The sequence below is a fragment of the Xenopus laevis genome, chromosome 7L, assembly GCF_017654675.1.
Source record: "Xenopus laevis strain J_2021 chromosome 7L, Xenopus_laevis_v10.1, whole genome shotgun sequence".
In the NCBI taxonomy this organism is placed as follows: Eukaryota; Metazoa; Chordata; class Amphibia; order Anura; family Pipidae; genus Xenopus; species Xenopus laevis.
In genome coordinates, this window is record NC_054383.1 from 9,258,544 (window position 1) to 9,284,868 (window position 26,325).

The 26,325-nt window shown below is 36.7% G+C and overlaps 1 protein-coding gene across 1 annotated transcript in view; it reads right to left on the minus strand.

The window, feature by feature from the left end:
• The window catches only part of LOC108695740 (protocadherin-15-like), a 555,442-nt gene that overhangs the window by 279,246 nt on the left and 249,871 nt on the right, over positions 1 to 26,325 (minus strand). The window contains exons 10-11 of the mRNA XM_041570198.1: positions 14,482 to 14,590; positions 6,717 to 6,829 (exon numbers count right to left, since the gene is read on the minus strand). Of these exons, the coding sequence (XP_041426132.1) occupies positions 6,717 to 6,829; positions 14,482 to 14,590 (222 nt within the window). The remainder of the gene's footprint in view (positions 1 to 6,716; positions 6,830 to 14,481; positions 14,591 to 26,325) is intronic.

Consider the following 26,325-nt stretch of genomic DNA (forward strand, 5'->3'; position numbering starts at 1 on the left):
AGACAATTACTGAGGTTTACATGAATTTTTAAATATATTTCATTATGTTTTAATGTCTAAAGATATTCTCTAACATACTACCAGGGGCGTAACTACAGAGGAAGCAGACCCTGTGAGTGCAGGGGGGCCCAGGAGGTATAAGGGGCCCCATGAGGCCCTAATTAATGAGAAATTTCAACACTAATTGGAAAAACAGGACAACCTCTGGATATGTTGGGGCCCTAAAATGTTTTTGCTGTGGGGCCCAGAAACATCTAGTTCTGCCACTGCATACTACAGTTAAAGGACCAGTAACATAAAAAAATGTTTAAAAATTCGTTAGTGCACAACGAAGTGCGGTAGTGCAGGAAGCGGAGGGGTAGCGGCTGGGGCAGAGAGCGGTGGAGGCCCGGGCAGTCACCTACTGGGCCTTGGGGGGAGTCCCTGCACTCCGCAGCTTGTCGCTACTCGGGCAGGGCCACCTGTGACTGCCCCAACTGCCCTGAAGCTGAGAGGTTGGGTCCCGCCGGGGTCATTCTGAGAACTGGAGGCGGCGGTAGTGCTGGTGGACGGACTGTGTTCACTGTCGATGTCGCTGCCCTGCTGACTACGCTGTAGTTTGTACCATTTCCGCCTTGAGGGGAGTGCAGTGCCCCAGCCGCTCCCCCTCCGCTTCCTGCACTACCGCCGCCACCAGTACTGAAGTGTCGGCTGCGCTGGGACCATGTGAAAGGGATGGCTTAGCAGAGGCAGAGGCAGCGCAGGGAGCACAGTGTCAGCAGCCATTCATGGACACACAGCAGGAGCAGCAGCCACAGACACGAAGCAGCAGCCATGAAGCGGGGACACAACTACAGCTCCTGCCCCAGGACTTTGCACATCGATCCAGCCGGCTCCAAGTTCCCACCAACTGGAGGCCCCTCCAGCCGAACTCAATTTCCCACAACAGTAGCAGGAAGAAGTGTGCGTCGGGAGACCAGGAGGAGGATGAAGGCGATGCCTGTCAGTGAATATCCAGGGAGGAGAAATCGATCATTGCAGGATGGATGGTCGCCTTTTCGCCGTTTTTGAAGCAGACAGGAAGTGGACATTCTGTAAGTTATTTCTTAATAAAGGCTTTGCTATTTAAAAGTTTCTTTTGTCTTAGTGTTTATTTTTTGTTGCGCGCTAACGAATTTTTAAACATTTTTTTTATGTTACTGGTCCTTTAAAAACATACTTGTCATGTGAATTAATTGCAGCTTGAGGTGCAGCTAAGGATTAAATTTCAATTTAATTTTAAAAGGGACCTTATCAAGCCTTACTTCCCCTATTTCCATTGTGAAGTGATGGATTCTGGTACTTGAAGTCCATCTGGTTTCTAGACACTCCATGCAAAATCCACTGTGGAAAGCAGAGAAATGTCAAGTCCCATAAACCATCAATTCACCATGGAACAAAGTGAGGGTGGGGTTGAATTTTTCATTCAGTCATATTATTTGAAACCTTACTACTGTAAAAGATTATTATCTATGACAATCACCAATTGTGAAAAAGAAATATGTCACCCCAGTTAGCAGGTATTTTCGAATGCAGGGCCATAAAAGCAATCAATTGAGATGGTAAATTCTACAGAAAGTGAGGATACCCCCTAGAGGAGGGGATTATAATCGCATATTATTGCAAAAGGAAATAATGTGAATTGATAAATTAAACACCATGGCCCCTATGGGTTAAAAGGAACATTTAAATGACTCGTGTTTTTTCTGATTCAGTGATGCCTTTTTCTTTAAGTAATTTGGATTTATAGTGACTTGTATTGACCCCTAGTAGTGATAATTTAGTAAATTCATTTTTTTCTTTCTACTTTTTTCACAGCAAAAAGAAATAGACAAAGTCACGCAAATGCATTGATTTTATGGACAATTCACTTTTATTACTACTGTTTTGTCACTAATGATAAACACGACTTGTCACTACACAGGTATTATAATTATGCAATATTGTACACACTATCACTTTCTGATATATTTATGCTTGTATACACACTTTGTGATGTCACTTAATTTGAAAGGAGGAGCATTGCTCCAGAGCACCTTTATATACTGTACCTGTGAACTGGGTTACACCTAAGAGAGCACTTGAGAAAGGGGATTGTAACTCCAAAATGTCTTGTGTGGATCTCAATAAACTACAAGTTTTTTGCACATTTGTGTGTCATCTGATTTTCTACTATAAACGGATTACTGAAACCAAGGTTTGCAGCAAGGTTTCCAGATTGAGCATCACCCGATTACACACACAGGTTTTGCATTACCACTGATTGAAGATTATCTATGACACAGTCTAGTCATCAGCATTGTTGTTTGTGTATGTTTCTCCCCTAAGTGTCCTCCGGGTACTCTGGTTTGCTTCCACAGTACCAAACATATAGTTGGTTACTTGACATATGATGAAGTCGATCCTAGTCTGTACATCTGGTAGGGAAATTAATCTGCAAACTCTAATTTTACAGGGTTTTATACTAGAGATGCACAGAATCCAGGATTCGGTTCGGGATTCGGCCAGGATTCGGCCTTTTTCAGCAGGATTCGGATTCGGCCAAATCTTTCTGCCTGGCTGAACTGAATCCGAATCCTAATTTGCATATTTTTTTGGGCAAAAACTCAAATTTTTCATGGAAAAAAACCCTCAAATTTTTCAAGATTTATTATACCCCGAGCTGCAAAAAGCTAAAATCTGAAAATAGGTCATCTCAGACCCTTTGAGGTCCCGTATAAGTCAATGGGAGAGGCACCTATCCCAATTTGAAGTTATTGTGGTCTCCACTGGGTACAGCCCAAAAATCCAACCTTTTTGTGGTTTTTGCACAAAAACTCGAAGCAATTTTGGAAAAAAGCCTGAAAAATTCATACGATTCAGGCTTTGACTCGATTTTAACAAGTTTTTTCCATGATCTGATTAAATATAGGTTTTTTTTTTTTTATTAATAAATAAGCTAAAATCAGGCATGGGAGTTTGGTTGTGCTTTTTTTTAAATTAATATTATGGAAAAAAAATCGGATTTTAGTAAATAACCCCTTTAGTGTATTTGGTTATCTCGTGAATTTAACCTAGGTGATTTTATGTGTATGATCTGGCTTTCCCTGACTCTGCTAATTTATTATGAATAATTCAATAACTTACCCGTCCTGGCCTTGCTTTTGTCTATTTGCCTGCTTCATTATTGCAGCAGCTACTATTTTGCAGCTCTTACTCTGCTTGTACACACACTATGTGAGTACTAAGGGAGCTTGCCTGTGTGGGTAATATTCAGACTCCACGAGAGAGGGCTGGGGAATTGTTACTGAATCACACTAAGGGGATTAATTACTAAAGTCCAGTCGGGCTTTATTATTTATTTATATTTTTCAGGTTTTTTTAAAGTGATACTGACACTAAAAAAGTACATTTTAAAATATGAATGTACGTTAAAAGTTACCAATAGGTCCTGTTGATGTTTTTTTGCTGAGACATTTGTTTTTGTAAGTAATCGTTACTTGAAGTTTCTAAACCTGACTGTTTTGCCAACCTCACTGTCTCATCTTAGCCTGTCAGTTAGAGTTTTTAATGCTAATGGACTCCTGCTGCTCAAATATGGCAGCCCCCTCATACAGGAACATGGGACACCAAACAGGTAATGTAAAAGCATTGTGAAAATACTTTATGGCAAAGTTATAAGTAGCTTTCAAAGGCAATATTATGATAGATATATAAAAGAGTTTGATTTCTGGTGTCAGTATCTTGTTAAACTCAATTTTTGGGGGATTTAATAAAGTCCTATGCTGCAAAAAGCTATAATCTAAAAATCTGCCATCTCAGACCTGCCGAGGTTGTATATACTGTAAGTCAATGGGAGTGGTCCCTATCCTATTTGGAAGTTTTTGTGGTCTGCGCTGGAATTAGCCCTGAAAGTCTGACTATTTCTTGCTTTCAGGCAAAAATCTGAAACATTCTGGAAAAAACAGGAAAAATATCATACGGTTCGGGTTTTTCCTCAATTTTATCAAGTTTTCCTCCAATCCAATGAAATGGTGCTTTCTTAATAATAAATAAGGTCCAATTGTGGATTCTAGTTTGGTCAGAATTTTTATTAAAATAATCAGAAAAATTTGTATTTTAGTAAATAACCCTCTGAAAGTAACTATACAGTGCCCAGCCACTGGAGTCCTCCTCTAAGAGCTGAATAAAGATCCCGTCATTTTTATTAATCTTGAATTTTTAGGTTCATTTCAAATACATTGTAAAACAAAAAAAATTATAAAGATGAAAGTCCGGTGCTAGATTCCAAGCCTTAGGGGGAGATGAGAAAAGTTCTCAGCTGTCATCAAAAAAAAAAGCCTATCCATTGCTTCTGGTTGTAAAGGTCTCCAAGCAGTACTATAATAGAAATCTTTTATTCAAGCAGATGGCATGCTATAATTTTTGGAAGGCTGACACCTTGCTTATCGTACCCTGGACTGCATACCAAACACAACCATTTCAGTAATGCCTAGAAATACTGAATTCTAATTCCAACAATTTATTATGGTCACGCAAAGGCGTATTTGTATTATTATCCTGACCCATATTTTACTTTTCACTATTGACATATTTTCCTGTTTACCTTAAAGAGATCCTGTCATTGGAAAACATGTTTTTTTCAAAATCAATCAGTTAATAGTGCTGCTCCAGCAGAATTCTGCACTGAAATCCATTTCTCAAAAGAGCAAACAGATTTTTTTATATTCAATTTTGAAATCTGACATGGGGCTAGACATTTTGTCAATTTCCCAGTTGCCCCTGGTCATGTGACTTGTGCCTGCACTTTAGGAGAGAAATGCTTTCTGGCAGGCAGCTGTTTTTCCTTCTCAATGTAACTGAATGTGTCTCAGTGGGACATGGGATTTTACTATTGAGTGTTGTTCTTAGATCTACCAGGCAGCTGTTATTATTATTATTATTATTATTAACATGTATTTATATAGCGCCAACATATTGTGTAGCACTGTTATTTTGTGTTAGGGAGCTGTTATCTGGTTACCTTCCCATTGTTCTTTTGTTTGGCTGCTGGGGGGGGAAGGGAGGGGGTGATATCACTCCAACTTGCAGTACAGCAGTAAAGAGTGATTGAAGTTTATCAGAGCACAAGTCACATGACTTGGGGCAGCTGGGAAATTGACAATATGTCTAGCCCCATGTCAGATTTCAAAATTGAATATAAGAAAATCTGTTCTCTTTTGAGAAATGGATTTCAGTGCAGAATTCTGCTGGAGCAGCACTATTAACTGATGCATTTTGAAAAAAAAAAATTTCCCATGACAGTATCCCTTTAAAATGTTATTGTAATTGCTTTGAATCTGTCATCCAAAGATGTAAACTACAATGTGCTAGAGTTAACAAAATCTTCCATTTGACATATTTGAACCGAGTGCTCTTTTAAAGAATAACCGAATCCTACACCTTAGCTACAGTACATGCCACCACTGTATATCAATTGCCACAATACATTTTCAGCAGCTAATAAAAGCATATAAAAGCAAAACCAAATAAAAGCATACCATGAGAAAAACAGTAGCAAAACAGTAGGGAACTGTATCAAATATTGCAGAATATTTCTGTGGGCAGATAAGGTTAATTTTACTCTCATTAAGAGTCGTAATAAAAGCTGGGGTTATGAGTCATGGCTCCAGTGATATTAATGTAAGCAGCAGCCACTACTATTTTTCATTGAGGTCAAGTAGCCAAACAGAATACTACAACTATGTATTCCCTTATTACTCTTATTCTATGAATTTGTGTGAATGTTAGACATTCTTACAAAAAAACACATTTTTTTTGTATGTCAAGTAAGTCTATTGTACTGATTTGTCCCTTACATGATTTTATGTGTTATTATGCAAATACAGTCACAAGTTCTTAAAAAATAAATATTCCAATAATAAATTAACTTAAAAGACAAATGGCCTCATTTATGGACACAGATAAAGTGGGACAAGTGCAATTTCAGATGCAGTTTGCCATGTTTTCAATCTCATAATGCATCACAATGGCTAATCGAGTATTTGCACATGCCACAATTGTGACAGATACATTAAAATGCAAAATTACAGAGTTTCTACAAATCAGACACAATTGTGCTTAAAATTATCAGAGTGGGAATTGTGTCAATTACGGCACTTGGAATTATAGTTATAGCTTCATATTATGTCTTTTGCACCCAGGGTTGGACTAGGGTGTGCGGGGCCCATCTGAGCTGCTGCCCCAGGGCCCCCTCTGGGCATTGTCTTACCCACCATCAGCCCCTTTCCACCCCTGCACACCTTATACTTACTTTTGCCAAGATCAGGGGAGGGAGGGCAGAGGAGAAGCGACAATGGAAGGCAGGAGGGGATAAGGTCTCGGTCAGGGGGACCGTCAAGTTTTTCTCATTTTCCCACTCGCCCATTTTGACCCTCGCCCCTGGCTGCACCTATTGATGTAGTCTACAGTTGCCATTTTCAGGATTCTCCTGCACCAATATCTGCACTTGTATGTAATTCATCAGTCAACTGGAGCAGATACAACTGCACTTAGAAAATAGGTACAAGTGCAATGAGAGTGCATAGGTCCAAGTTCCTTTAATAAACAACATCAAGACATGTATCCGATTTTGCATGACCAGGCGGCTGCAATCATAAATGAGCCATGGTTTCCAAAAACGTTTCTACACTGCTGAGAAAGAATAAACAAACACATACCTTTATCACTAAATCAAATTTCTGGTGCAAATCTCTGTTTACTGGCTTCAGTAGTGTGAGCGCTGCTGTAGCTTGATTCATAGAAAAATACTGGGGATAATCCTCAGGCGTGCCTAGAAAAATAGACATTTCTATTCAACCTTTTATCCACATTCAACAAAAGCAATCATTGTCAAAAACATGTCCCCTTATGACTTGTGTTACTATGATTTAGCTACTGTATAAATGTAAATGTAGTACCTCTTTATAGGTCCCTGGTAAGGCCTCACCTGAAGTACTGTATGTAGTGCAGTTTTGGACTCCAGTCCTTAAGAGGGATATAAATGAGCTGGAGAGAGTGCAGAGACTAAGTGCAACTAAATTGGTTAGAGGGAGGGAAGACTTAAATTATGAGGGGAGACTGTCAAGGTTGGGGTTGTTTTCTCTGGAAAAAAGACACTTGAGAGGGGACATGATTACACTTTACAAGTACATTAGAGGACATAATAGACAAATAGCAGGGGACCTTTTTACCCATAAAGTGGATCACCGTACCAGAGGCCTCCTCTTCAGACTAGAAGAAAAGAACTTTCATTTGAAGCAACGTAGGGGGTTCTTCACAGTCAGGACAGTGAGGTTGTGGAATGCACTGCCGGGTGATGTTGTGATGCTGATTCAGTTAATGACTATAAGAGGGACTTGGATGATTTCTTGGACAGACATAATATCAAAGGCTATTGTGATACTAAACTCTATAGTTAGTATAGATATGGGTATATAGAATTTATGTGAAAGTATGGAGGGGTGTGTGTATGGATGCTGGGTTTAGAGGGGTTGAACTTAATGGAATCAATTTAACTGTATAACTATGTAACTATCTTCACAGCCTGGTAAGACAATATCCAAGCAAAGAGATTGTAATTAGACATTCATTTGACAGTGCTTTCTTTTGCTATATGATAAGGACAGTTCAAGAAACAAATTTTATTGAGCAAAAGACAGCTTTTTGCACTCTCTGAAAAGTGTGAAATTACAAAAACGAACATACAGAGGCAATTCATAATTATATTTAATCGTATAAACAATAGGATATACATAAACTACATCTTATCTGAATGTTGCTTACTTCTCGGCATTATATTGAAACTTCTATAGCCTGTTTATGTTTGTCTTTCCCGAAATTGCTTTTTCTTCTTGTTAGCTGAGAATTGAAAAAAGGCAGTCCTTAATTACATACCTGCTCTGCTACTAGAAGAAATTAGCCAATTAATTTGTCAGAATGTAAATTTGTGCAAATTATGGTTCTTGATTGTGATTGTGGAACGCCTGTGCTTTAATATCAATATAAAGCTAATTTACCTGAGGCCTTTGGATTTGGCAGTTTAAAATTAAAGTAAAAAAAAGGTAAAAGTTGGTTGCAAAATAAATTTTCAAATCATTAATCTCTAACTACAGTTTAATAACTATTTCTTTAATGATGTATTTGCCTATATATATATATATAGTGAATAAAGTACCCCCTCTTGTAAAATATAAGGATATTATAAGTTACCAAGAAGTTTCATGACCATATAAAAACACGAGGCCGAAGGCTGAGTGTTTTTATACAGGTCATGGAACTCCGAGGTAACTTATAATATCCTAATATTTTACAACTGGGGGTACTTTATTTATTATAATACACAAATTTTAGTGAGTCATGTGACAGAAATTACATCACTACTCACCGTTTATAACTGATGACATCACTACTCACCGTTTATAAGGATATTCATGGCTTTTGTGTATTATATATATATATAGGACCTCACAAAAGGTCCGCACTCTCAGGACTTACTTGAAAATAAAAAAATGTTTTATTAAAAGACTAACGTTTCGGCCTCTCCGAGGCCTTTCTCAAAGTAAAGAAAAACACATAGGGGCAAATTCACTAAGCCGCGAAGCGCCGAACGCTAGCGTTAATTCGCTAGCGTTTGGCATTTTCGCTACTGCGCAAATTCACTAATGAACGCTGGCGTAGTTTCGCTAGTGTTACTTCGCAACCTTACGCCAGGCGAAGTTTCGCTAGCGACGAAGCTACGCAAATTAACTAACTTGCGCAGTGTACTGAACGCTACCTTTTACGCTAGACTTCCTTCGCCACCTCAGACCTGGCGAAACGCAATAGAGTAGATAGGGATTGTTTAAAAAAAAGTCAATTTTTTTTCTAAGTCCCAAAAAACGCTGGCGTGTTTTCTACATGATGGCTGAAAAAGATCGAAAATTTTTTGGGGCTCCCCTTCCTCCCCCCTACATTTCCTGACTCATGGCACCTTACCTAGACAGTGGGCACATGTGTAGGGCAAAATAAAAATTTTATTTGCTGATTTGAAGGTTTTCTAGGCATTTGTAGTGCAGATACATGTTCCTCCATTGAAATTTGAATTCCGCGCCGTATGCAAATTAGCCTTCGCTAGCGCAACTTCGCTTTATATAGCGAATCAACGCTAGCACAACTCCGCAACCTTACGCTACCCCTGTGCGCAACTTCGGATTTTAGTGAATTTGCGGAGCCCTGGCGAAACTACGCCTGGCGAAGTGCGGCGAAGTGCGGTGAAGTGCGGCGAAGTTGCAACTTCGCATCTTAGTGAATTTGCCCCATAATGAATGTCTTAAATACAAAAAGATGGCGGGAAGTGTAAATTGGCTGACCAATCAAAGACGTCATCGAGTCATTAAATAGTTAAATACAACTATACATTTGTACTTACACAAAGATATATATATATATATATATATATATATATATATATATATATATATATATATATATATATATATATATATATATATATATATATATATATATATATAGTGAATAAAGTACCCCCTTTTGTAAAATATAAGGATATTATAAGTTACCGAGGAGTTTCATGACCATATAAAAACACGAGGCCGAAGGCCGAGTGTTTTTATACAGGTCATGGAACTCCAAGGTAACTTCTAATATCCTCATATTTTGCAACTGGGGGTACTTTATTTATTATAATACACAAATTTCGGTGAGTCATGTGACAGAAATGACATCAGAACTCACCGTTTATAACTGATGACATCAGAACTCACCGTTTATAAGGCTATAATTTACAAGATATTCATGGCTTTTGTGTATTATATATATATATATATATATATATATATATATATATATATATATATATATATATATATATATATATATATATATATATATACACATGTATACAAGTGCTTTTGTACATTTTCTACTTTTTATTTGACTTGATAAAAGGTATACTGCATGCCTGAAACATAGCTTGGTCTTTTCACATGATACTTTTGTACTGATGGATTCGGTACCTGGGATTTTCCGGATAACAGATCTTTCTGTAATTTGGATCTTCATACCTTTAGTCAACTAGAAAATCATTTAAACATTGAATAAACCCAAAAGGCTGGTTTTGCCTCCAATAAGGATTAATTATATCTTAGTTGGGATTAAGTACAAGTTACTGTTTTATTATTACAGAAAAAAAGGAAATTGTTTTTAAAAAATTGGATTATTTGGATAAAATGGAGTCGATGGGACTGAGCCTTTCTATAATTCTGAGCTTTCTGGATAACAGGCTTATGAATAAGGATCCCATACCTGTATACATTTTTTTTTTGCTGCCTTTTTGTATAATGGAGGAACATATTGGTAGTCCGCTAATCAAGGCTGGGCATCTCTGAACTTTAAGGGGGTTATTTATTAAAAGTCCGAATGCCAAAAACTTGAAAGAATCAAGTGTGTTTTTACTAGAAAATGTGAATTTTTAGTGAAAAAAAACTTACATTTTTCAAGATTTATTATACTCCGTGGATGGAAAAGTCAGATCTGAAAATCTTGCATCTCAAACCTACCGAGGTTGTATTTAAGTCAATGGGAGAGGTCCCTATCCTATTCGGACGTTTCTGTGGTCTGTTCTGGAATTAGCTCAAAAAATCCAACTATTTCGGACTTTTCAGACAAAAATCAGAAAAATTCTGGAAAAAAGCCACAAAAAAAAATCGAGTGATTCTTGAAAAAATCATACGATTCGGATTTTCACAAAATGTTTTTGTTTGTTGCCGATTAAATCATGCTTTTTAAATAATAAATAAGGTTCAATCTTGGATTCTAGTTTGGTCTGACTTTTTTATTAAAATAATCAGAAAAATTCAGATTTTGATAAATAAGATCCTAATTGTTTGGATAAGAGAATGCTGCTGTGCTTTGTGTTTTTTATAGATAGATGCATTGGGGTGATTTGAAGAGGTTGAACTTGGTGGACTATTGTCTTTTTTTTTACAAAAAAGCAAGTTCTCAGTCGTCAAGCATCTTCCTTAGAATTCCTTTCTATAATAGCAGTTCAGTAGAAATAAATAATCCATAAATACTCTTCCATGCAATGATAGGGGAAATGAACACTGTATATAAAGCCTCTTATTTCTTAATGCAGACAGTGAGTGTAGCAAATATATTTATTGGTTAAAATACCCGTGGAGTGCAGACAGCCCTCATATCTGTCACTTTATAAAGTTTAAAAATGTTAAAGGTTAAATGATTTGGAATATCTTTCAATGCCATGCCACAAGTCTGCATAACTAAAGCCCCGCGTCTGCATTTATGTTGTTTTCTGTAGCCAATCAACTGTGTTTCACTCATCAGTACCTGCAGATATAGCTGTCTGAGATCCTTTCGCAAAGTTTATTAACTGCCTTTGGCCTAATCTTCTATTGCAAATGTGAAATACTCATTTGTGTCTATTTACTCTTGATATAAGTCACATCCATTGTGTTTACTGGCCAACACTGAGCTCTCTTAAATATAAATCTACTTTTCTACTGCAAATTCCCTCCGGTTTCCGCTCAGGAGACAATGCCCCTATACTATTGATGTTTCCATCAGCCTTGGAGACTATAAATCTTAAGCTTTAGATTACGGTACTAATATATCTCTGTCTTCCATTACTTAATGTCCTGTTCTGTTCTGAACATGCAATGACATTTGATCAGGTAGTGATATTTCCAGTGGTCAAGGCTGGCTGGCATTGTTTGAACAACTCTTTATCAAGCAGTCAGACAAATAAACAGAATATAAAGTATATTTAACAGGAGAATATATACTGGTTAAAAGTAAGATTTACGATCGCTGTAAATGTGCTATAAATTATCAGTAAAATTAGAGAAATAGTGCCATCAGAGACATATTTATCATCAGATAAAGTCATGGGAGTATTTGTTGCATTGTTTGGCATAGGCGTATGTTAACTCTTGCTGCTCTTCTGGCAGAACATTGATACATATGACTTTCTCCCATATGAAATCACAAAATAGTGGCTCCAGGCTAAAGTCAAATTCTTACACACTTTAGAGCAATGAGTCAGAATGAGATTGTCAGTGATAAATCTAATATTCTATGGGCCCTAATCTACTGCAAATGCTTTCCTATAGGCAATAAAGTGAATCACTGTTGGTAAAACCCATGTGTTGCTTTAGTCTTCCAAAATCTTCCTCTTGAGGAAACTTCAAGAGATTTTGGAAGACTTAAGCATCACATGGGCTTTACCACTAACGATTCACTTTATCTCCAGAGGGAAAGCATTTACATAAATAAAGTCGCTCACAGAAGAAGAGATTTATCACTGGCAATTAATCTCATGGTGTGGCATCAGTCTTAAAAGAATTCTTGGGCACCAGTGGTTTTTAAACAAAAAAGAGGGTTCTTTGAAGAGACAAGACAAGTGGAGAAGGATACTCCTTTTGGTATAATGACTCAAAGCAGCTGGGTATCACCTGCACCACCAGGTATCTGCCCTCAGCTTCAAAGGGACTAGAGTCCATACTGGCTGGTGGATTAGGTCAGGGGAACACATCTATACTACAGTCTTCTCAGTGGAGCACCGTCTCCAAATCAATATACAGTACTGGTTTCCATTTCCCATCTTTTTTCTGTACAGGTATGGAACCTGTTATCCAGAATGCTCAAGACCTGGGGTACAATGACTATCCATGGCAGATAATTTCACAACAGCTTTACAATAGTCACTTGGTTATCACCTGCACCACCAGGTATCTGCCCTCAACTTCAAAGGGACTGGAGTCCATACTGGCTGGTGGGTTAGGTCAGGGGAACAAACCTATACTATAGTCTTCTCAGTGGAGCACAGTCTCCAAATTGATATACAGTACAGGTTTCCATTTGCCATCTTTTTTCTGTACAGGTATGGATCCTGTCATCCAGAAAGACCTGAGGTTTTCAGGATAATGGATCTTTCTGTAATTTGGATCTTCATACCTTCAGTTTATTAAAAAATCATGTAAACAATAAATAAGCCTAATAGGCCTAGTTTGCTTCCAATAAGGATTAATTATATTTTAGTTTGGATCAACTACAAAGTTTTGTTTACTATTACAAAGGACAAGGAATCATTTTAAAAAATGTGGATAATTTGGATAAAATGGAGTCTATGGGACATGGCTTTGGATAATTTGGAGCTTTTTGGATAATGCGTTTCTGAATAACAAATCCTATACCTATAGTATATAAAGTAAAACTGACTTTATTCATTTTATTATCTACTTATCTTTAAATATTAAGAAAAAAAAGCTAAATCCAGAACTTTACATATTCTGATAGGAGACATAATTTAATTTGGGCAAAGCCTATCATTTTAATAACAAACTGAATGATTGATGCAGGAATATCTTATTATATAATCAAGTGTGCCGTATTCAGTGTAAAACAAAATGTACAAAAAGTTATTTATAAAAGAAAGGAGCAGATTGTGCAATCATTTCTCTTCCAAAGTTTCAAGTCATTATAATCTATACAATGCCTGTTTTAATGTTTAACTATTAAAAAAGATTCTCAAAATTAACTTTACTTGTATTTATGTAACATTTTGTTATACTTTCTGCTAGAAACTTTTCTACAGTGACTTCCAATGAGGATTACAAAATGTATTTGGATGGGGGGTGGTTGTAATACCCTTATTACCTTACTACTCAACACACTAAGGGGCACATTTACTAAGCTCAAGTGAAGGATTCGAATGTAAAAATCTTTGAATTTCGAAGGTTTTTTTTTGGGTACTTCGACCATCGAATATGCTAATTCGACCTTCAACTACGACTTCGATTCGAACGATTCGAACTAAAAATTGCTCGACTATTCGACCATTCGATAGTCGAAGAACTGTCTCTTTAAAAAAAACTTCGACTACCTACTTTGGCTTCGACTTCGACTTTAAACCTACCGAGCATCAATGTTAGCCTATGGGGACCTTCCCCATAACCTTTCTAAGCTTTTTTTGATGGAAGAAAAATCCTTAGATCGATGGATAAAAATCCTTCGAATTTAATCCTTTGATCGTTCGATCAAAGTATTTGCAGTAAATCCTTCGACTTTGATATTCAAAGGATTTTACTTTGAGGGTCGAATATCGAGGGTTAATTAACCCTCGATTTTCGACCCCTAGTAAATGTGCCCCCAAGCATATGCAGTGCAACTGGTACTCCTAACAAGATCCAAAATTGGGAGCTCATGTGAAACTTTAAATGCCTGTATCACTACTGCTATAGAGATGCTGAAACTTTAGGGTGGTTCAGTATGAAAAAATATAGCATTTGTAGCCATATTCAATTTTAAGGTTTCGTTTTTCTTTAATAAATTATAAAGATTATAAATGATAAAACAATGAGTATTAATATCACTGATATCAAGGGTAATCGTAATTAAAAGCCAAAATGATTAGAATATACTCACCCATAAGAATTGAATAAAGAATCCCAGGCCGATCTGAGACAGGTTGTATATTCTGATCCTGGTCTATAGCTTGAATTGTTGGCGTGATATTGACTGGGTTTACAGCTGCCTGTAATAAAAACAACAGTTTATTAGCATAACATGCCAGCATAGTGCTATTCTTATATTTTAGTACAACTTACAACTCTCAATTCCATAAAATAATGATGTTTGTGTGTAGTAGCATCTCAAAACCATAACAAATACATGGGCCAGTGTTGATAAATAAACCCCAATTTTTATTCTGTAACCATACTTAAACACACTAAACTGTACAAAAAACAAACCTGTATACAGTACTGCTGTCAATAAGAGCTTATTTATATATGTCACCTGGCTTTGAAACTATTTATGCACCTCTGTGTGTCAAGTGCATAAAATAAATACACACAGATGCTTAAAGGGATACTGTCATGAGAAAATTTTTTTTTTCAAAATGAATCAGTTAATAGTGCTGCTCCAGCAGAATTCTGCACTGAAATCCGTTTCTCAAAAGAGCAAACAGATTTTTTTATATTCAATTTTGAAATCTGACATGGGGCTAGACATATTGTCAATTTCCCAGCTGCCCCAAATCATGTGACTTGTGCTCTGATAAACTTCAATCACTCTTTACTGCTGTACTGCAAGTTGGAGTGATATCACCCCCCCAGCAGCCAAACAAAAGAACAATGGGAAGGTAACCAGATAGCAGCTCCCTAACACAAGATAACAGCTGTCTGGTAGATCTAAAAACAGCACTCAAAAGTAAAAACCCATGTCCCACTGAGACACATTCAGTTACACTGAGAAGGAAAAACAGCAGCCTGCCAGAAAGCATTTCTCTGCTAAAGTGCAGGCACAAGTCACATGACCACGGGCAGCTGGGAAATTAACAAAATGTCTAGCCCCATGTCAGATTTCAAAATTGAATATAAAAAAATTGGTTTGCTCTTTTGAGAAATGGATTTAAGCGCAGAATTTTGCTGGAGCAGCACTATGAACTGATTCATTTTGAAAAAAAGAATTTTTTCCCATGACTGTATCCCTTTAATTTATTTATTTTTTCCCAGAAAATAAGTTCAAGAGCACTAAGGGGAAGATTTATCGAAGTCAAAGGATTTTTCAACGAATTTTGCAACAGAATGATCGAAGTAAAATCGTTTGATCGTTTGTTTGCATTTACAAATCTGAAAATGACCTTAAAAAAAACATAATTTTCATCATTTGTGGTCCAGCGATTCATGTCACTTCATTTCAAGAGTTTGGATTTGGTTTGTCAAACAAATAAGATTCAATAGATAAAAAAAAAAAGATTCATAGGAGTTCAGAACTGAATCTTGGGTTTATTGTATTCCTAACTGATAAATAATGAATATTGTTGGTCTTTTAGGGTCATGGAACATGGGGTGTTTTGACCACTGCTGACCTCCAGAGAAAAATATCAGAAGTCAAAACACCCCTCTCAGCCTGTGACGACTCCTAATGACAAGCGCCTTGGTTCACGCATGCGGAACGATAACATGCGAAGAAAAGCATCTTGTCCACCATTGTTCTTGCCATAGGAGCCATAATTTTAAATGGCTTAGTAGCCTTACTGCATGCTGCTCCACATTTATAAAGACAACTTAATGTATTCTGAAATCTCCATTATTTCCTTTATCTTGGATCATAGATAACTGTATATTGCATTAGTTAACACAGAATAGAAAATGTTCATACGCACATTCAGCACTATAGATCCCCTTTAAGCACTAAATTATAATATCAGAGAACATTTAAAAAAAAAAAATTGTCCTTTTTTGGATTCTACAAAACATATTTTTTCTATATTTTCTGGGAGGAGTAGCTTAAGCACAAAGAGCTTCATTATGCAGAATGCCTTATCTTGCTCTGTTTTAAGTACAAAGGGCTGCCATTTGTTGGTCCATTGAGTCTGTATTTCTAGTAGGTTTATCTTTATTATTGTTCATAGGCAAAAAGCTGTCAAGAAGCCAGATAATATAATTCTGGGTTGCTAAAATAACATGAATTCCAAGTGCTCATTTACAGATCATAAAACTATTAATTTCCATGCAAGAACAAAGACATGGTGACATATTATAATAATGTTAAACAGGCAGGTTGCCAACTCCTCAAAGAGAATAAAATAACATAATTGGTATTTCCTCTCTTTTTTAAAAGACCCTTTCACCCTCTCAGTGTGAGACAGTCATTCAGTTTTGCTACAGTGCCTTCCATAGTCAAAGTCAGAATACAAAATTGGATTTTACATTCAGTACAAAAACACAGGATATATTTTCTTAGATAAGTCAAGACTCAAACTGAAAATTTTCGGGTGTTTATAAAATGCCACCAAAATTTAGCAATACAAATAAGACAAAAAATGTTTTATGTGTAATAAAGTCATTCTGAAGCAATGCTTTTTGTGTATCTCTGTGTACAGGTATGGGACCTATTATCCAGAATGGTTGGGACTTGGATTTTTTCAGATACTTTCTGTTATTTGGATTTACATACTTTACATCAACTAAAAAATAATTTCAACATTAAGGGGCCGATTCACTAACTTCGAGTGAAGGATTCGAAGGTAAAAAACTTCGAATTTCGAAGTTTTTTTTGGGCTACTTCGACCATCGAATGGGCTACTTCGACCTTCGACTACGACTTTGAATCGACGGATTCGAAGTAAAAATTGTTCAACTATTCGACCATTCGATAGTCGAAGTACTGTCTCTTTAAAAAAAACTTCGACCCCCTAGTTTGCCATCTAAAAGCTACCGAAGTCAATGTTAGCCTATGGGAAAGGTCCCCATAGGCCTGGCTAACTTTTTTTGATCGAAGGATATTCCTTTGATTGTTGGATTAAAATCCTTCGAATCGTTCGATTCGAAGGATTTTATCGTTCGATCGAAGGAATTATCCTTCGATCGTTCGATCGAACTATCTGCGCTTAATCCTTCGACTTAGATATTCGAAGTCGAAGGATTTTAATTCCTAGTCGAATATCGAGGGTTAATTAACCCTCGATATTTGACCCTTAGTGAATCGGCCCCAAAATAAACCCAATTTGGCTCCAATAAGGATTAATGATATCTTAGTTGAAATCAAGTACAAGGTACTGTTTTATTTTTACAGAGAAAAAATAAGTAATTTTAAAACTTTTAATTAATTGCCAAAAATGAAGTCTATGGGAGATGGGTGTCCCCTAATTCAGAGCAATCTGGATAATGAATTTTCTGGATAATAGATTCCATCCTATAACTAATAGGAGACAATCTGCATGACATCACAAGAGACATTTTTCATAAAATGGACCATTGATAACAACAATGTTAAAGTGAGCCACCATCTTAAAACTACTTGTACTTTTAATTGTCAATACTTACTTAGAAGTCACTTGTTTGTTTAAAATAGAGGCCGTACAAAATATTAGACTGAGGCTTTATTTGCAGCTATCTAGTTAATATTATTGACAGGCAAAGCAAGAGTCTCTTGTCTCTTTTCTACCTAACTTGTAGATTCCCAAGGCTCCCTTCTCAAGTTACTGCACTTAAAGCAATTTGCCATTGACAAGTTGGTAAATACCTGACAAGTTTTTGGAATGAAACTGTTTTATTTCAAGGCACATTTTTGATAGAAGTGACAGTTAATAATATAAATCCCCATGCTGTGTTTTTACAGTGAATTACCAACTACAGGGCAGTGGATATACAACGGAACATACTAAAGGCTGAGCATGACAACTATTAAACATGTCAAAAAGTAAGAGCTGGGTCAAAGTCAATAAGAACATATTACAGAAATAAAGGGTTAGCCTAGCAAATGTAGCATTATACCCTGCCTACTGAAATTCCTTATCAGATGATTCTGAGACTGAAAATGTAAAAAATTTGAATACTTTATTTATGGTTTGTACAGTTTCCAGCCAAAACCCTGACATACAAAGATACAGAAGGACCAGGGGCATGGGGCAACCACACACAACCTTTTTGCATGTAGCAAATGTTCATGAGATTGGTAGTTTGCAAGTACCATGCTGACCCATGTAAGAGGTTTGGCAATAATAGAGCTAAGCTCGCTAAGTACCCTGGGATGAATACCATCCAGTCCTGGAACTTTGTTTATCTTAACATGTTCTAGTCTCTTTTGAATTTCCTCATGTGTGAACCATGCATCATTAGTTCTACTACTAGAATTGGGACTATTAAGAAGGAAATCTTTTTTTTTTTCTTTTCATTTTTTTCATCTTTGTTTTCATCACCCAGCTGACCCCCTCTGATATCAAGGGTCCTCCCCTTCCTGCTTAATTTGTTTTTACTATTTTTTCACTATTAACATGTCCCAAAACCTCTAGAAGTCTGAAAGGTTACAAAAAGGTCCAATAGGATCAGCACAGCTCCCATTGACTTCTATAGGACCTCAACTGCTTTTACTTGGCGAAACTTTGTATTCGTTTTTCATTTTTTTTGAGTTTTAGAGAAATAAAAAAACGCATATTTTTAGCTAAAAATGCATTTTATAAAAAATCGGAATTTTAGCAAATCAGCCCCTAAGTGAGGTGGTGCGAGGCCATAGCTTGTTTTTATTTTAATTATAGCTTTGCATTATTCCTTTAGGACTAGCCAGTCTCTGCTAACCTCAGCAGAATGCCTTACCATATGTATCTACTGCCGCACCACCGCTGAATCACCAATATACACTCTTTCTTTTTCAGTTGTCCCAGGTTTTTCTAGTCAGTTTCATAACAACTTGATGAAAAGCCTTGGGTTTAAGTGACGAGAATGTTGAATCTAATTTATATAATTCTACAGGGACTGTAAACACTACAGGATAAAGATTCCTTTTTATATGCTTGAATATCTCTAAATGTTGTTAAGTGCTTATTAGTTGTTATTTTTATTAAAGTGATGATATTATTCAGGATAAAGTTCACTTTCTTTGTGCACATTATTCTCTACAGCAAAATTATGCCTTATTTTAGTCCCTATATAGTATGTTAGGCACCCCTGTCTACTTTATTCCTATAAAGGAGATAAAAGCAGAAAATGAAGCCTTTCTCCTTCCAACCCTCGTTGTTTTGATGTCTACCTTTGCTTACAAGCTTCTGTCTTCATTATAGCTGATGCCTTGCCCTTTTGTTTTGTTTATGGTTTGGGGGGCCTTCATCTTCTTTTAGGTGGGGGAAGTGATTATGGTGGGTGTCGGCTGTGGACATTTTGGTTTGGTGGAGGAATGGAAACCAAGAGAAAAAGACTTCAAAAGTAGCTATCCATTGGATGTGGGTGGGATTGATAAGAGTGTGAGAGGGAGGAGGTCATTATGGACAAAGGAGTGGACTTTGATAGTTGGCCATCCTTGTATGGGTGGAATGGGGAGTCATGTTAAAAAAAACTCAGATTTTTCAAGATTTATTATACCCCAACCCTGGAAATAGCTTGAATATGACATCTAAAACATGTCAAGGTCATGTAGGAGTCAATGGCAGAGGCCCATTGAACCATTTGAAGATGTTCCTGAAGATAGCCTGCATGATGTTCAAGTTTTTTTCAGAGGACTTTGCCCTAAAAACGCAATCAATTCAAGGAATTCAAGTTTTTTTTGCCAAAAACATGATTAATTCCAGTTTTTGGGTTTCGCAAATCAAACTAGCTGAAACAAGTTTTTCTCATGCAAGTTTTTTCTTAAATAAAGAATCATTTGAGTTGTGAGTTCATTTGAGATATAAAAAACTCTAACATTCAACCTTTGATAAATAACCCCCTATGAATTGTACTATGTTACTTTATTGTAAGCAATTTATTTTAATACAAATGCTGTTCCTTCCTTTGCCCCTATATATTAAACAATACTTAGTGCTACTAACCCTCATTGACCTATATATAAATACCTTTTATATAGGACAAATAAAAGTAACCTTTCCACCAACTTCCCTTTGCCCCTGCCCCACTACATATACTAGGCAGTTTTCAATGCCTGTATTGAATAAACTCTCAAAATAAGAAAAAATATTTCAGATGTCATTATTTAAATCAGTGTATGTAATAAAACTTCTCAACCAGATCTTATGATTGTGCTTTGTGCAATTAAAATTCCGAGTCTAATAGTCTTGAATGGAGGACATTTCATTCTTCAAAATGCCTTTTTTTGTTGGTTTTATCCAAATTATCGCTCTGTTTATGACTTATATTACATTACCCAAAAGCATTTTGTTGGATGCAGCTGCACATTTGCAAAATTGTTTTACCAGAAACGTGATGCATTGTGTTACACATTTAACTAATGGTAGTGATTATGTGATGTTAATTACATACAGGGATATTTCAGTCTCAAAGATAAGCTACAGATACCTGCTTCATTAACGTATTTCTAAGTCAATAATAACAGATTGAACCAAGTAAGGGAAGTCATGGCCATTGCTATTACTTTATATGATGCTGTGTTAGTACAAATTAATAATGCTTTGATTTTAATATTGATTTAATTGACATCACAAAACATTTGATATATGCTTTCTTTGTTAACATTCATTTATCACTAATTTAATGGATTTGTTAGACAGGATTTATTATATAAATACAACTGGGTTCATAAGTATTAAACAAGGAAATGTGTCAAAACACCAATATCAATATACAGGTGAATTCTTCCAGTATTATTTAGCAGGCAGTCCCCTAGTGTTATAGATGCCTAACTGGGTCCTAAAATACAGTTAGGAGGGGGACCTGTTTCCTTATTCTGCTTAAAGCTATGCCCCCTGCAGTTCAAAAAGTGCCCAGTAAATGGCACTGTGGTAAAGTATAAAGTCCAGGGCAGCCATGTGCTCAGGGTCCATCTTGTGCTAGCTCTGGCCTGAGCAGGCAGGCATGGCTCCAGTAGAACCTAGACAGGTCAGGTCTAGTAAGGATAGGCTGCTTACCTTAAGAGGTCACTTTAGGAGTGACAGATAGACAGGCTATTTATCTGAGCATCATAAAGCTCCACCGAGGATTGTGAGTGGGATTATGATCCCGGGTACCAATTGCCCAGAAGTAGGGACTAAGTGTACAGACCTAGGGATGTAGAGATTCCCCTTAGGTTCCACTTAGGGAAAAGGCTGACAGCTGGGTGTACCCCGAGCACTTGCTGTTGTATATGTTTGCTTCCCTGCTGGGGACAGATACTGACCAAAGGTGTTGTGAGTATAGGCCTATCAACTATTGCTGTATGATCCTGTTTTCTCTTTATGTACATTGTACACTCCATTGTGGATGCTCCTGTTCAGTAAATATGTTCTTTGGTTAAGTTATAAGAACCACTGGCATCCAATTATTGTACCTGCACTAAGTTACAGTTTTCCTACACCCTGCCTCCACACCATTTGTGAGGGCTTACCCCCTAAGAATTAAGGTCTCATCCAGAGCACAGTATAGGGGTGAAGCCTATAGATTGGTGCACTAAATTTACTATAGCAATACACAGGTATGATATCCATTATCATGAAACCCGTTATCCAAAAAGTTCAGAATTATGGAAAGGCCATCTCCATTTTATCCAAATATTCATAATTTTAAAAAAATGATTTCCTTTTCTCTGTAACAATAAAACAATACTTATTCCAAACTAAGATATAATTAAAATTATACCCACAATCTGACTGGGAGGTTATTTAAGAAAAAAAATTAATGGCTAATAATCGATCGAATGGTTTCGACCGGAAAATTTTAATTGTATTCTCTGTGTATGAATTTAACCTTTCTCCCCAAAAAAACTTGAATGTCAGGAAGGCTATTAACATCTCCAAATGGATCAACGGACCTCTGCCGTTGACTTGTACATGAACTCGTCAGGTTTTAGATGGGCAAATATTCTAGGACTGTTTTTTGACTGTTTGTTGAATTTAGGACTGTTTCCATGGTCGAGGTCTGATAAATCTCACATTCAAATTTACATTCTAATAGAGGGATTAAAATTTGAATATATGAATTTTTAAACTCGAAAATTAGAATTTACTATTCGACCCCTGATAAATCTGCCCCTTAATGTTTACACGAGGCAGAGGTTTGTTGAACTATTTGAATATGTGAATTGCCTTTCTGACATTTGAGGGAAAATTCTAATTCAATTAAAAATTTTGGGTCGGGACTATTCGATTGAATATTAGACGTTCCATTTTTTTCTTAAATAACCTCCTATTTAAGTTGTGAGTATATTCAAATTTATTAGAGTAAAACAAATCACTTAAATTCAAAATTCAAAATAAATCTGCCCAAGAAGCTATTAAGATCCAAATTACGGAAAGATCCATTATCCGTAAAACTCTGGTACCTAGCATTCTGGATAACAGGTCCCATACTGTATATGTACAAGGAGTTAAATTTAAGTAACATTCTGTATACAATCTTGCTGGTGCCCCACTGCCAAATCCGGTTTATTAAAATGAAAGTCTTCCACCACACTATAATTAAAGTCACACAGATTTGTAGGCAATACACAATAAGGCAATAACATGTGATGTTTTATAGAGAAAGGGAGATAGATGAATACTGGAGTTATTGTAAATGACCCCTCTCATCTTTAACGATAACTATGACAATGTTCCTGCAACGGGACCAATATGTTGGTTGTTTGGATTCACTCATTAAACGAATACATTTTATAAGTTCTGAGTTGTGCCGAGCTTATATTGGTTTTATATAGTTCTAAAATATGATGATTCAACCTTGAGTTTAAATGAAAAGAAGAAATCAGATGGGGCTCCAGCCAAGTATGAGAGTTAATACAGGTGTCACGCTGATCTTCTAACTTGGCTGAAATGAAATCTGCAGGGATGATGTTTTGGCTTGGCATTTCCACAGAAATAAAGGCATGGACAAGGGTGTCAATACATCGACATTAAAGGAACATCAAAGGAACGGTAACACCAAAAAAGAAAATGTTTAAGGTATTTAAAATATAATGTACTTTTGCCCCACACTGGCTAAACCAGTGTTTACTTTAGAAACACTACTATATAGTACATGTATGGTACCTGTTCTCCAGAATGCTTGGGACTTGGGGTTTTCTGGATAATGGATCTTCCCGTAGTTTCGTTTGTAAACAACATAATTATTTGATTAAAATCAGAGGATTTGGGTTTTCACTCAGTTTTATCGGGTTTTTTCCAGAAACAATGAATTCAAGTTTTTTTTTATTGATAAATGAGGTCAAGTCAGGGTGGGTGTTTGGTTGTGTTTTTTTTTTTTTATAAAAATACCGGATACATTTGAAGTTTAGTAAATAACCCTCTAAATCTTCAGGAAAATTACATAACACAAATATGCATTATAAAATAGCAATGGCCGTGGCATCAATTACTTTGTACAAATCGTGATTTACTTAAATAACATGACTGTCTAAGGTCTGGAGGGAGTTCGGGTGAATAGGGGTTAACCTTCTACTTACCACACTCACCAAAGCTGAGGCCTTACCCACAGCACCTTCCTTCAAATAAGACAACACCCATTTTCTGTTGGATGATAATTTTTTGCCACCAGGGGACCCCATGCCCGAGCTGGCGAATTATCCATTATTCCTACTTTTTCCGTAACTCATAATAATCCCTTCTTTAACTCTCTGTTTTTTCCCAGGACCACCGCCAAATGCTGCGACAATAAACTAAACCTTTTCCTGCTCACACTGCCATAAACCCCCTTTAAACTCAGTCCCCTGAATACTAACCAATTACCTAAGTGTAATCTCAAAACATGGGAGGGTAGGGTGGGCTTGTGTCACCTGTGGATCCCAGGTAGGAAAAGGAAGTGCCCTCTCCCGCCTTTCCTATTATCCCCCCCCATACCCGTATCTCGCCCCCCTTTCTAAACGTCCTTTTTTCTGACCAAACTTCCTGCCCTGCTCTCTCCCCCCATTAACCTAACAGTCATGTCCCTCTTCCGCCCATACAGGCTCCATCTTATCTTTATAAAGCAGGTTATCTGTGAGACTAATATATTCCTGCACATAATAAACCATAGAATCATTAGTTAAGAGGTAATAGTTAAATTGTACAATGTAATTGCCATTGCTAATACATGATGCCATAGATTCATTTAACTGGAATCACAAAACATACGATTCATAAATTAACTGATTTGTAGCACTGCTTATATTTTAAGTACATAAATTACATCATAATTAGTTTCATCTGCATATAACAAGAAAAATGTACCAAATGATCACCATCTATACATAAGGCGTTATACTTAACGAACATCTCCCATCCCTCCTTAGCTTAAATTTTCACATTTTCTGAGGTATTTTGCCTGACGAAGGGACCTTGGTTCTCCGAAAGCTTGCAATGTATTTTTATTGTTAGCCAATATACGTATCATTTCTACAATACTTTTTGTATTTGTTCATAGAAATGAATGGAGAGTGGCAGAATTTCACTCTAAAGGAATGTGGTGATCTCTAACTTCTGCCTCAAGGCCAGGGTCCTAGATCCAAGTCAGGGGGACTCATAGGGAAATCGTCATACACAGAATTTTATTATTTCTTAATATGTATCTGCATTTTCTGCTAATGGGGATCCTGAAAAAAGGACAGGCTACTACTACAACTATTTTTGCTATGTGTCATATTTCATAAGTCATGTGTTTCTTAAGGCCCAGACACCAACTGTATGTTGTGGGCACTAAACCACGGATCCTTAACCTTTTATTCCCTAACTCTGTGGGCGTCTACTATTCCCTAATCTGAAGGAAAGCATGAACTCATACTAACAGAGGTATCTGAGGTTTAAAAATATTGATCTGTGGGTAGAGGGTGTCTGTGGATGGAGAATAATGACCTGAATAGAAGTCAGAGGGCATCTAAAGTGATTGACCTTTGAAGGAAACCTTAGGGGCAACAGCCATGATACAAGCAATGATTGGATATTAGATCCACTGGAGGGTGTAAGACCTATTTCTGGTTGCTATTAGGTAAACACATTTGTGACAAAATTATTCTTTATTTATATAAAGCTGACATAGTCTACAGGGATTTAACCTGCCTCAACAGTGCTTACTAACTATGATATTTTTTAACCTACCTGTATGTTTTTAGAAGAGACCAGCGAACCAAAGGAAACTCACTCAAGCACAATGAGAGTTTACAAACCCCTTGCAGATAGTATCTTTGCTGGAATCAAATGTGGGACCCTAACACTGCAAATATAGCAGAACTAAGGGGCAAATTTACCTAGGGTCTAATATCAAGGGTTAATTAACCCTCGATATTCGACTGCCAAATTAAAATCCTTCGACTTCAAATATCGAAGTCGAAGGATTAATGCGCAATTTGTTCGATTGAAGGAATAATCGTTTAATCCATCGATCGAAGGATTATCCTTCGATCAGAAAAATCTTGTAAAGCCTATGGGGGCCTTCCCCATAGGCTAACATTGGCCTCGGTAAGTTTTAGGTGGCGAACTAGGGGGTCGAAGTTTTTTTTAAAGAGACAGTACTTTGATTATCGAATGGTCAAATATTCAAAAGATTTAAGTTCGAATCGTTCGATTTAAAGTCGAAGGTCGTAGTCGAAGTAGCCAATTCGATGGTCGAAGTCGAAAATCTAAGTTTTTTTCCTCTATTCCTTCACTCAAGCTTAGTGAATTGGCCCCTAAGTATTGCTAGTCTTAAAGAGAACCCCTAGCAATCAGATATTTGATTTTGTTCTGCATCGCACCCGTTTAGACTGTAGGGTAAGAATTTTCTCAAATCTGTTACTTTAAAAATTTATTTTAAGGGGAATTATCCCTTTAACTTCTGAACCACTGGTAGAAAAATTACATTTAAATGTGGTATATGTGATAAAATGATTATTTTA